The sequence below is a fragment of the Tachyglossus aculeatus genome, chromosome 6 (assembly GCF_015852505.1).
Source record: "Tachyglossus aculeatus isolate mTacAcu1 chromosome 6, mTacAcu1.pri, whole genome shotgun sequence".
Classification (NCBI taxonomy): domain Eukaryota; kingdom Metazoa; phylum Chordata; class Mammalia; order Monotremata; family Tachyglossidae; genus Tachyglossus; species Tachyglossus aculeatus.
Window position 1 is genome coordinate 37655394 of NC_052071.1, and position 12422 is coordinate 37667815.

The 12422-nt window shown below is 45.8% G+C and overlaps 2 protein-coding genes across 2 annotated transcripts in view; both read right to left on the reverse strand.

The window, feature by feature from the left end:
* Window positions 1-2398: 2398 nt before the first annotated feature.
* On the reverse strand, window positions 2399-9570 carry TREX2 (three prime repair exonuclease 2). The gene is made up of 3 exons (XM_038748524.1): window positions 9503-9570; window positions 5929-6071; window positions 2399-3730 (listed from the first exon to the last, which is right to left on the reverse strand). Exon 3 carries the CDS (start codon window positions 3717-3719, stop codon window positions 2997-2999), a length of 723 nt encoding a protein of 240 aa, XP_038604452.1. The 5' UTR covers window positions 3720-3730; window positions 5929-6071; window positions 9503-9570; the 3' UTR covers window positions 2399-2996.
* The window catches only part of HAUS7 (HAUS augmin like complex subunit 7), a 28249-nt gene continuing 25033 nt past the window's right edge, over window positions 9207-12422 (reverse strand). The window contains exons 9-10 of the mRNA XM_038748523.1: window positions 11266-11377; window positions 9207-9808 (exon numbers count right to left, since the gene is read on the reverse strand). Coding sequence (XP_038604451.1) covers window positions 9726-9808; window positions 11266-11377 — 195 coding nt within the window. The 3' untranslated portion in view covers window positions 9207-9725. The remainder of the gene's footprint in view (window positions 9809-11265; window positions 11378-12422) is intronic.

The window sequence follows — 12422 nt, forward strand, 5'->3', positions numbered from 1 at the left end:
TTTTTCAGTGCTTACTATGTGTTAAGCACTGGTATAGACACAAGTTACTCAAGTCGGACACAGTCCCAAACGGGGCTCGCAGTCTAAGCAAGGGGGAGAACAGACAATCCCCATTTTACAGATGAGGGAACTGAGGCCCAGAAAAGTGAAGTATCTTGCCTGAGGTCATACAGCAGGCAAGTGGCAGAGCCAGGATTAGAACTCAGGTCCTCTGACTTTCAGGCCTGTGCTCTTTCCACTAGGCCTCACTGCTCCCCAAGTGACTGCAATTGGGGTGTCCTCAGTCCTGTGCACAACGACCTGGGGTCACGGCTGTAGATGATAAGAAAATCTCCTTAATAATATGTTGGTTACAGCGTGGCTCAGTGGAAAAAGTACAGGCTTTGGAGTCAGGGGTCATGGGTTCGAATCCCGTCTCTGCCAACTGTCAGCTGTGTGACTTTGGGCAAGTCACTTCACTTCTCTGTGCCTCAGTTCCCTCATCTGTAAAATGGGGATTAAGACTGTGAGCCCCCCGTGGGACAACCTGATCTAACTGTAACCTCCCGAGCGTTTAGAACAGTGCTTTGCACATAGTAAGCACTTAATAAATGCCATTATTATTATTATTATTTATAAGCACCTTCAATCTGTCATGCACTTTTGTTTTTTCTGAAGCACTTTCACTTCGATTACTTCATTTTATCCTCACAAGCCTGTGAGGGAGGGCTAGGCACGTTATCATTATACCCATTTTACAGATCAGGAAACTCGGGTACAGAGTGGTTAAGTGACTTGCCTGAGGTTACACAGTAGGGCAGTAGCAGAGCTGGGACTAGAACCCAGTTCGCTTGACTTCCAAGCATCGTCTTTCCAGGCTCCTCGTGCATGTTTAACAGTGGAATGTGGGATCTCCTTCCTTGGAGGTCTTTGGAAATGAAATATCCACATCCGTCTGGAGGGTTTGGTTTGCAGTCTGTCCTGATGACTGATCATGGACTCTGCAGGTGTCTTCCAACCCTGATTCCTTTAGGATATGCAAAAAGATATTGAAAGCCAGCTAAAGTTGCTGTCCATCCCTATGTATAGCCACTTTGTGTTTTCCACCCGCTATAGGGCCTGGAATGCCCTCGGGCCTGGAATGCCCTCCCTCTGCCCCTCCGCCAAGCCAGCTCTCTTCCTCCCTTCAAGGCCCTGCTGAGAGCTCACCTCCTCCAAGAGGCCTTCCCAGACTGAGCCCCTTCCTTCCTCTCCCCCTCGTCCCCCTCTCCATCCCCCCCATCTTACCTCCTTCCCTTTCCCACAGCACCTGTATATATGTATATATGGTTGTACATATTTATTACTCTATTTATTTATTTATTTATTTTACTTGTACATTTCTATCCTATTTATTTTATTTTGTTGGTATGTTTGGTTCTGTTCTCTGTCTCCCCCTTTTAGACTGTGAGCCCACTGTTGGGTAGGGACTGTCTCTATGTGTTGCCAATTTGTACTTCCCAAGCGCTTAGTACAGTGCTCTGCATATAGTAAGCGCTCAATAAATACGATTGATTGATTGATTGATTGATATGCACAACCCCTCAGTCTTTTCCCATAACTAGATTTGAAGAAGTTTCTCTCAGGAGGCTGAGGAGATGCCGATCCAACATGCAATGGGACTGAAGGGGTTTAAGACCCCTTAGACGGGGATTGAAGAAGTCACAATGATGGTCTTTACTGTTCTCTTGTCCTTGGAATCTAATTCCTTGTGGCGGAGGCACTTTCAGTTCTGCCCACCTATGGATGGGCAGTTTCTCTGAATCCTTTTTGGGTCACCTAGTAGCTAGGCAAGACTAAACAACAATGACGATAATAATAACAATAATAATAGTATACTTATTAAGCCATTATTTTATGCCAAGATCTATACTAAGTGCTGGGGCACATACAAGATCATCAGCTCCCCATGGGACTCACAGTCGAACTAGGAGCGACAAAAGGCATGAATTCCCCTTTTTGCAAATAAGGAAACCAAGGGACAGAGAATTTTAATGACTTGTCCAAGGTCACAGAGCAGGGGTTAGAACATAGATCCTCTGATTTCCAGGCTCTTTCTACTAGGCCACACTGTTTCCCATGGGTCAGACTGCATCTGAACCACCCCAAATGAATGGCAGCTCTCTGCATTTCCCGTTCCCGCTTTCCCACGCACCCGCCCCATCTCTTTTGTTAGGTTAGACCCCTCAGCCAACCTTAAGGGAAAAATAATCTCTCCCGGCGGGTGTCCAGGACTCCATTTCCGATCTTCCTTATCCTCTTCATTGCTTTCTGAGTAACAGATGCGTCTGCCTAGCTCAGCGTGGATGCTTCCTTCCCTCTTCGAACGCTCGTCAGCTTCTTCTTTCGTTCAGTCTCAGCCCAATAAGCACAGTGAGGTTGGAACCACATTCATTTATTAGATCTGGAGACGGGCTGGGGTACGATTATTGTCAGATATTTCATTATATAATACAAATTGAAGTTAGGAGAGATTTCACTTTTTTATATTTGTAAATGGTGTTGATGCTGGCCCAGGGCAAAGATTCAAGAATAATCCCTTCAGTCTTTCAGGTAGAGATAAATTTAGTGTGGGGAGTACAAGCCTTCTCCAAAAGCGGTCACTATCACTGGGGGCATCGAGGGCCTGCAGAATAAGGGGCAGGTTTTTACAAGTCAGTCAGCGGAGAAGGCACCTGTTTCTCCAGAATTTGGGATAAATTCATTTATAGTGAACTCGCAGACTCAATGCCACGGTGGAGATAAGGTCAATTAAATATTGCTGAGGACTACTGGGTTAGTGTCAGGACAGAGAGAGCAGGACTGGAAAAAGAGACACTGATCCAATGATAAGGGCAAGGGAGAGCTGTTACTGGTTTCACTGTTTCTACTGTAAAAACGGCAGGAAAATTTGGGGTGCTTGCCTTCATTCCTCGCCTTGGAGCCTGCTCCTGGTGGGAGGCCCTTCTCCAGACTGGCATAGCCACATCCGGGAAGGCTCAGGCGTTGCGGCTTCGCCCGCTGGACCTTCTGGGACCGGGTGAATACATGGGCTCGATCTCATCCCAGCTCCGGGCCTTGGTGCCGGCCCACTGAAGGAGTTCAGGAGCCCTGTGGAGGAAGACCATGACCAGTGTGTAGACATCTCCCTCAGCTGAATGGGCGGCCTTTGGGTCATCCCCGAAATACTGCCGGTACAAGTTCCCAAGTCGGTAGCTCTTGCCACGGCGCGACCTGGTGCCGTGATCGTGGGCTTTGTCTAGGCCCTTCAATGCGGGGAGGGTGTCGAGGCAGTAGGTATCCTCAAGCAGGTTGGCACCCAGTCGCTGCAGCTCTGTCCGCAGGAGCGGAAAGTCGTAGGCAAAGCCATTGTGAGCAACCAGGCAAATGGGGGACACCTGCCTGCTAAGGAACTCCCTCAGGATCTTCACCACTGTGCCATCGAAGCACGGCTTCTGGTTGTCTGTCAGGTTCTGATTATTCAGGCCAGTGATCTTGGCGGCCTTCGGCGTGAAGGGCTGCTCGGGATTCATGCAGAGAGTAAGCTTGTCCAGGACCCGGGGCAGCAACAGGTCGCCGGACTCATCCCACACGGGATGCTCCAGAGAGACGCGGTGGATGGCAAATAGGGAGATCTCTGCTATTTGGGGATAGGCATCGGGAAGGCCGGTAGCTTCCAAGTCCAGGAAGACAAAGGTTTCACACTTCTGAGATTCCGACATTCCGTGGAAACCTACACGCCGAGGGCCCGGAAAGAACACATTAAATCAGAATCACGCTAGAGAGCACTTCCTAACGTGTAACCTCTAGGAGGGTCCAGGAACTCCATTTTGGAAAGCCCATTTTCTGGTAAGAATCCTCTTGTGGATCAGCAAGTTCATCCTCCTCCCCCCGCCCGCAACTGGCTTTGACCCCAAAGAGAATCAGGGCAGTGACCCCAGGACTTCTCCCCTTCGCTCCAACCACAGCTTGGTTAATATATTTATAAATGCCCACTTCTGGAAACTGGATGCCTCATGATCTGTTCCCCAGTGACGAATTCAAATATTTTTCTCCATGATTCAACTAGTTGGGGGAAGTCAGCTTCCCAAGGCTTGGAGGGCCATCTTAGTTTCAATGCTTTTTGGTGACCCAGCCAAATATACCCAGTCTTCATTTCTTCTGCCGTGACCAATATTTATTACTCTTTCTTTCTTTCTTTCTTTCTTTCTTTCTTTCTTTCTTTCTTTCTTTCTCTCTCCTTCCTTCCTTCCTTTCTTTCTCTCTCTTTCTTTCTCTCTCTCTTTCTCTCTCTTTCTTTCTCTCTTTCTTTCTTTCTCTCTCTTTCTCTCTTTCTTTCTTTCTCTTTCTTTCTTTCTCTTTCTTTCTCTCTCTCTCTCTTTCTTTCTCTCTCTCTCTCTTTCTTTCTTTCTTTCTTTCTTTCTTTCTTCCTTCCTTTCTTTCTTCCTTTCTTTCTTCCTTCCTTTCTTTCTTTTTCTCTTTCTTTCTTTCTTTCTTTCTTCCTTTCTTTCTTTCTCTCTTTCTTTTTCTTTCTTTCTTTCTTTCTTTCTTTCATCACTTGTACATATCTATTCTATTTATTTTATTTTGTTAGTATGTTTGGTTTTGTTCTCTGTCTCCCCCTTCTAGACTGTGAGCCCGCTGTTGGGTAGGGACTGTCTCTATGTGTTGCCGACTTGTACTTCCCAAGCGCTTAGTACAGTGCTCTGCACACAGTAAGCGCTCGATAAATACGATTGACTGATCGATTGATTGACCACAGCAGTCCTAACTTTGTCTGTGGGAGGTGGAGATTGCCATCTCCAGAGCCACACCCTTTCTAAATCCTGGCAGAATCCAGGAGGGGGAGGAAACAGATGAAGAATTGCTCAAGGGAGACGAAATACTTCCTTCTCCATCATCCCTTTCTTTTCATCTTGACCAAAGAGTCCAGGTGCCTTGACAGCTCCCCTGCTGCTCCCCACGGTCCCTGGATTAAGGAGTGAGAGACCAGTTGAATTTGAGTTTCTTCTCCCAGTACTGTAGTACTGCTGCTAGATCAATTTTCTTCTCCGATTTTTGCTTAAATCCTGCTTTTCCAGCACAAAACAACTCACTCAAATGTCAAAAGCTCTGAAAACCCCCTGGTAACTTGTGAGCAGTCAAAAGGTACAATTAAGGTGGGCTGGTTCCAGCCTTCCCACAGCAACGGTGTGTTTTAATTTACCTCAGGTCAAAAGAACTATACGAGGCTCGAGAGGCGCACACCTTTGAAGGCAGTGTCCGGAATCTCACGCTCGATGATCATCATCAGTCGTATTTATTGAGCGCTTGCTATGTGCAGAGCACTGTACTAAGCACTTGGGAAGTACAAACTGGCAACATATAGAGACAGTCCCTACCCAACAGTGGGCTCACAGTCTAAAAGAAACATATGAGAAATAGCATGGCTAGTGGATACGGTACGGGCCCAGGAGTTAGAAGACCTAGGTTCTAATTCCAGCTCCATCACTTGTCTGTTTTGTGACCACGGACAAGTCGCTTCACTTCTCTACGCTTCAGTTACCTCATCTGTAAAATGGGGATTAAGACTGTGAACCCCACGTCGGGCAGGGACTGTGTTCAACCTGATAAACTTCATATCTTTCACCTCAAACTATCGTAAAGCTTTTTTACCCAGGACGTCTCTCAGCTCAGCTGAAAACTAACCACCTGTGGAAAAGACCATGGCAACGAACCTTAGCTCTTTCAACAAATACCACGACAGGCATTCAATCATCCAGAAAGGAATATTTAAAGAATATGTCTTTCTGGATCTGACCCTTACAATTTAATTTCTCATCTCAGGTTTTAATTGTTTTCCCCTTTTCCACTTCTAAGAAAGCTTACAATACTTAGGCGACCTTAAAAATGATAACTGAAAATATGGAGATGAAAAAGAGAAGTACTTACCAGTTGAGAGAGAGGTATCTTGAGGACTTTGCTCGTGTTTTATGGTTTGAAAAGTCTTGGGGCTGGTTTGAAGAACGTGTTCAAACAAGTCTTATAATCATTGGCTGTTCCACCACGCCCCTTTCTTTCATCATCGGCAGAGCCTGCCGGGAAATGCAGTTTTTAAAGGCATTATAAATGCCCAGCATTTACAGAATGTCTTTTCTTGGAGGGAGAAAGAATGCATGTTCCTCAAAATCCTGGAATAAAAAAGTCTAAGAGAGAGTACCATCAAATTGCCTTTTGGGAACAACATGCCTTTATTAGTTCCTACCCTACTATGTGTTTTCATTTTGTTTGAAAAATGCAGTTACCTATGAAAGTGTATGAGAATTATTGCCTGAACATCACAATATTTAGCAGTTGCGTTGAGGGTCTTTGGATTCACAGACACACTGGGAGAGGGAAGGAACAGCTCTTCCCTACGCAAGTACAGGGAAAACACCTCCTGAAAAAGTGCTCATTTCCGGATATTTTATGTATGAACTATGTCAACAAAAATAGTGGGGTTCAAAGGTTTCCTAGGAACCTTATTTATGAAAGATGTTAACAAAAATAATGGGGTTCAAAGAGTGACAAGAATGATTAAGTGGATCAGCCCGATTGGTGAGGAATGATGAAAGAAGCAAGTCTGCATAGCTTGGCTGAGTGATGGCTAATGAGGCACATGATCTTACTGATACCATTAGTAGTTGGGTGGACCTTTTCATTCATTCATTCAATTGTATTTATTGAGTGCTTACTGTGTGCAGAGCACTGGACTAAGCGCTTGGGAAGTACAAGTTGGCAACATATAGAGACGGTCCCTACCCAACAACGGGCTCACAGTCCACCTCTGGTCAACCCCCGGCCCACGTCACCCCCCTGGCCTGGAATGCCATCCCTCCACACATCCGCCAAGCTCGCTCTCTTCCTCCCTTCAAGGCCCTACTGAGAGCTCACCTCCTCCAGGAGGCCTTCCCACACTGTGTCCGTCCTTCCTCTCCCCCTCCTCTCCCTTTCCATCCCCCCCGCCTTACCTCCTTCCCTTCCCCACAGCACCTATATATATGTATATATGTTTGCACGTATTTATTACTCTATTTTACTTGTACATATTTATTCTACTTATTTTGTTAATACGTTTTGTTTTGTTCTCTGTCTCCCCCTTCTAGACTCTGAGCCCACTGTTGGGTAGGGATCGTTTCTATATGTTGCCAGCTTGTACTTCCCAAGCGCTTAGTACAGTGCTCTGCACACAGTAAGCGCTCAATAAATACGACTGAATGAATGAAGGGGGGAGACAGACAACAAGACAAAACATGTGGACAGGTGTCATCAAAATAGAGAGCTAGATGCACATCATGAATAAAATAAATAGAATAGTAAATATGTACAAGTAAAATAGAGTAATAAATCTGTACAAACATATATTTCCTCCTGTTGGCTTTCCTCCCCCTGCCCACCCCAGCCTGTCCAGGGGCTCTCCTGGGGGCCCAGATAGTTGCTTTTCCTTTTAGTCCATCCTGTCCCAGATTCCAACTGGGCTCCAGAGTTCGGCTGAGTTTCTGCATGAGTTCTGGGAATTTCTCGTTGCCGGGACTGGTCTAGACAAGGGCAGTTCAATCAGGCTCAAACCAACAGCGTGCAGTGTAGTGTGCCACACGACACGGCTGGAAAGGAAATGAGAATGAGGAGTTGAATCTGTCCTCCCGGGTTGGGATGGGGTCAGGGCAGGCTGTCAGGAATTCCTGAGAGAGAAAGGTCTGAGCTCCGGCCAACTATTTTAGATGAGAATTTATAGTGCCAAATAGGAAGGAAGAGGGGCACAGCAAACGACTTTATGGAAATAAATAAATCAGGGCCTCAAAAAGCACCGAGCTGGCCCCAGGCTGAGCTTTACTACAAAAACTGTGACTGGGGAAGTGGCCAAGAGACAGGTGAACATATGGGCATGTGAGTATGTGCGTGACACGGGAACATTTAAGTGGATTATCTAGATTTTCAATTAATCATTAGCCGGATTAACCATTTTCACTGAGGGATGACAATATTCAGGACCTAGGGCAGTAGAACACTTCAATTGGGCATCTGGGTTTTAAGAGGAAAAGCAGTGGCGAACTGACTGCAGAGAAATTAGAGAAGCAGCGTGGCTCAGTGGAAAGAGCATGGGCTTTGGAGGCAGAGGTCATGGGTTCAAATCCCGGCTCCGCCATTTGTCAGCTGTGTGACTTCAGGAGAGTCACTTCTCTGTGCCTCAGTTACCTCATCTGTAAAATGGGGATTAAGACTGTGAGCCCCCAGTGGGACAACCTGATCACCTTGTAACCTCCCCAGTGCTTAGAACAGTGCTTTGCACATAGTAAGTGCTTAATAAATGCCATCATTATTAACTGGCAGATTAGGCTCTTTCTTTGACTTTACTTATAATAGCGTGACTCATTTCTGTTCTCTGGGCTTCCCCTCTCCCCCTCCTCATTAAATACATAAAATAATTTCTCCAGACAGGGAAGACATTTAAGAATATCGTATCTCAAGGCCCTTCTCAGATTCACCATACTCTAATGACCTTCTCAGAAGCCGGCAAGGCAAAGGGCCGGATGGCAGCACACCAGGGAGACACCTGTGGAATAGGACCCGATGGACTCTTGTCTCTTCTGCTCTCATTCCCTCGGAATCATTACATTTATTCCGATCACCTGGGCACAAGATTAGAGATGCAGGGTCTTTGGGAGACAAATGTATTGTCCCAGTTTTTGAAATAAACTTGCACACCAGATATTACGGCCCACGGCTGCATTTATTGTATAAACTAAATAACAAAATAGAAATTCTCTAAAACAATGTTTTCAAAGAGATTCAAGAATTTACATTCCCTCCCTGGAGTGACAGAAATGGAAGGAGCGGGAGGTGCTTGCCACATCCCCCCGAAGATTCGAATACTCCCTTGGATGGCCTGGAAAAAGGGAAAAGCTACTGTCTTTGAGAGGTTCACTGACTCTCAGAAGCTTTGTAAAAGATCAGAGCTAGTTATTCACATTAGGCTTCAGAGGGATTCCCTGCTGAAAACATGTGAAACAGTTACTTAAGTCAAGTCAGAGTTCTTAGGATTTCAAGAAGTAGTGAGGCCATTTCAACATTCAGTAAGCCCCTCCTGCCACCTTTGGGGGCAAGTGCAAAATTCAAACCGACAACACGCAGCCCCCGTTACACCCCGTCCCTTTGGCCTCAAGGGCTAGAGTTTAAGCCACACACCTAGGTAAATCAGCATCGCTGATATTTGGAATCTACAAATGACAACTTCTAAGAAGCACTCAGGTGGCCGGCAGTCCTGGCAGGGTCAGGATTACAAACGGTTAACACATTCCCCATACTTTTAGGCCACCTGTTATACCAAGTATCTTTGAAGAGGTGGCTGATGAATGTGCACATAAATATTTGCCTCCTACTTACGTTTCCTTACTCCACCCTGCGCACGGAATGTATAGCTTGTCTCGGAGTTAGTAGCGAGGCAACCGCCATGAACAGGGGATAAATCACCAACAAGGAAGCTCACCGAACTTATTTTCGAAAGGCCCGTCAGGCCAGCAGATAGGGAAGTAAGGTAGCTTCATATTAATTTTCCTCAGTGCTCTTCCACGGCATTCAGACTTGGATCCTGGATAGTCTTATTCTTCTGAAGGCTGTTGGGGTCTGGCTGTTTGCCCCCTTCTCCCCATCTCTATTAGATGACTCCTGCCCCACAGTCGCCATGGAATGGAGGAACAGTCCCACTGCATTCATTCTCCCTTCTGTGCAGTAAGCTTCTGCAAAGTGTCATGAAAGAGTTCATGTTTTCTTCTCAATTCTTCCATTTTTGTGGCTGCAGAAGAAGAGGGAGACAGAATAAAACATCACATAGCCAAGAAGACTGGTGTTTGGAGAACTCGAGAACCTTTACTGGGAGCCCTTTCAGAGCGCACTCCTAGGCAATTCATGCTTCCTCAATAGTAGCAACCGAAATTCAGGTTTAGGCTCTTAAAACCTTCCGTCCTGGATTCAAGTCTGCTTCTCTATGCATTACCTACTAGTGTGGAGTCGAGTTGAGAGTTAATTATCCATCTCATTCTACATATGTACTGACCCACACTTATGACCACCCCTCTTCTACATCATATCAGTGCATCGTTCTTCTCCCATCAGTTTCCTAAATGACATTTACCAGGTAGCTTAGAGCCAGTCCTTTTCAATAATTCATTTTTGAGTTTCACCCCATTATCTGGAGCGCCTGTGGGTTGGTGGGGACGCCGGGGAAGTTTAACGAGATTCAGAAGGCTGACTTTTTCAGCTTATTAAAGTAGAGCTGGGTATATGCGAGGCTTCTCCCTCACTGATTATGTCACTAAAGCAAGGCTGGGACTGGGGAAACCAATTAGCAGCCTACTAAGCTAGACTGGCCCCGAGTCCCGCATTACTTGGAACATGTCTGTGCTGTAAGGTTTTATCCCTCCATCCGAAGAGAAACCAGAAGAGTTTTCAAACACTTCACTTCTGGAGAGAGGGGATGGAGTGGTCTGGCACCAGTAGGAAGCTCAGAGCATGGGTAGCCAGCCCAAGGAGCAGAGAAGTAAGCAGGCTTATCTCCCTCTCCTTTGCCCCTGAGCTGTCCACAGAACAGAGGGTCGAGCATCATCATCATCAATCGTATTTATTGAGCGCTTACTAGGTGCAGAGCACTGTACTAAGCGCTTGGGAAGTACAAATTGGCAACATATAGAGACAGTCCCTACCCAACAGTGGGCTCACAGTCTAAAAGGGGGAGACAGAGAACAAAACCAAACATACTAACAAAATAAAATAAATAGAATAGATATGTACAAGCAAAATAAATAAATAGAGTAATAAATATGTACAAACATATATACATATATACAGGTGCTGTGGGGAAGGGAAGGAGGTAAGATGTGGGGGATGGAGAGGGGAGCATCTCTGAGGAGGCCGCAGTAGGGGAGGAAAAGGTTTGCTGCCTCTTCATCCCTCTGCTTCCTCACTGCTGTGAGGTGGGGGAAGAGAGCTGCCAGAAACAGTCCGACTCTCTCCTTCCCTTGGGCCCACCTGCCTCCATTTAGTCTCCCTAGTTTTTGACCGGCCATCTTGGACTACTACTGGTTCCCTCCACCTGTGGAAATTCCCAACCCTATCCCACTCTGAGCCTCAGAAAATATCATCACTTTAGACCAGGCAGATGTCAAGGAGCAGGGTTTAAAAAGATTTGGCCTCAACCTGAAAGGTATTTCCCCTATCTCAGTCCTTCCCACAGAAGTACAGATGGCTCCATACACAAAGTCACCATATGGCTACAGTCCCAGCAGCGTCTCTCATGCTGCTGTCTCTCAACAGTTTCCATTATCTTCTTCGAAGTATCCGAAACTTCAGCGATGGCCTTCAGTTCCTAGGGAGGCAAGAAAGACATAGAGAACGGGAGGGTCTGTCACGAAACACTGCCAAATATTATTTCCATCTACTCAGCCAAAGTTCTGCTAGTTACCATTAATATATGTGTGGCTGTGTTTGACAATCATGCTTCGATGAAGTTTTGTTCACTCTCAAGAGAGCTTCGGTCAAACTTTTCTGTGAATCAATCCCTCTCTCAGAGTTTGTTCTCATCTATGAAGTTAGGTCCAATCCTGGAGGAAGTTAGGGCTTGGTGGGGGCCTTCGGAATAGCGGGAGCAGATATTGGATTGTAGAGAGTGAGGCTCATTCTAGTGATTCCTCACACTACCCTGAGATCCTAGGACACCAAGATGCAGTCAATCAAACATATTTATTGAGCACCTACAGTGTAAATGACCCTCTACTTGAAGCTGATGGGATATATTAGAAAGGCCCATCGTCTCCCCAACTGTTCTCTTCTGGCCCCAGTCCTCTCTTAATTGGACTGAACCATGCTGATGTTGCCATTAGGAACCTACAATGATTTGTTCTATTGACTCACCACATCCAACTTCCCCCAAACAATTAATCACACCAAAAGGCCCAGATCTGAAGGCATTTGGAAGGATTAAGAGGTGAAGCTGAGTGTATTGCAGGTGGGATATATTATAGAGAAGGTGTGTGTGATTCAGGTGACCACCTGAATGATGGTAAAGGGGAGACAGAGGATTTGGGGAGAACTGCCTCAATTAAGAGAATAAAAAAGTCATGGCATTGGTGATCATAATAAATCCATCAATTTAATATTCACTGAGGATCCACACTGGGCTAGTTACCATATACAACTTACTGACCCTTTCCGCTAAAGGAGAGAAAAATGCAACAAAGTTTCTTATCACTGTCCAGCCAAAAATAATCCCGCCTAAGGCGTTCACTTTCTGTACTCAAGTGACAAATTCAGATGAAATGCAAGAACGGATTAGGGCCCTCAAGGGAGGACTAAGTCATCTGTTTAGGTTTATGTAGAAATGAGACCTTCAAAAACAGAGTCGAGCATTGTAT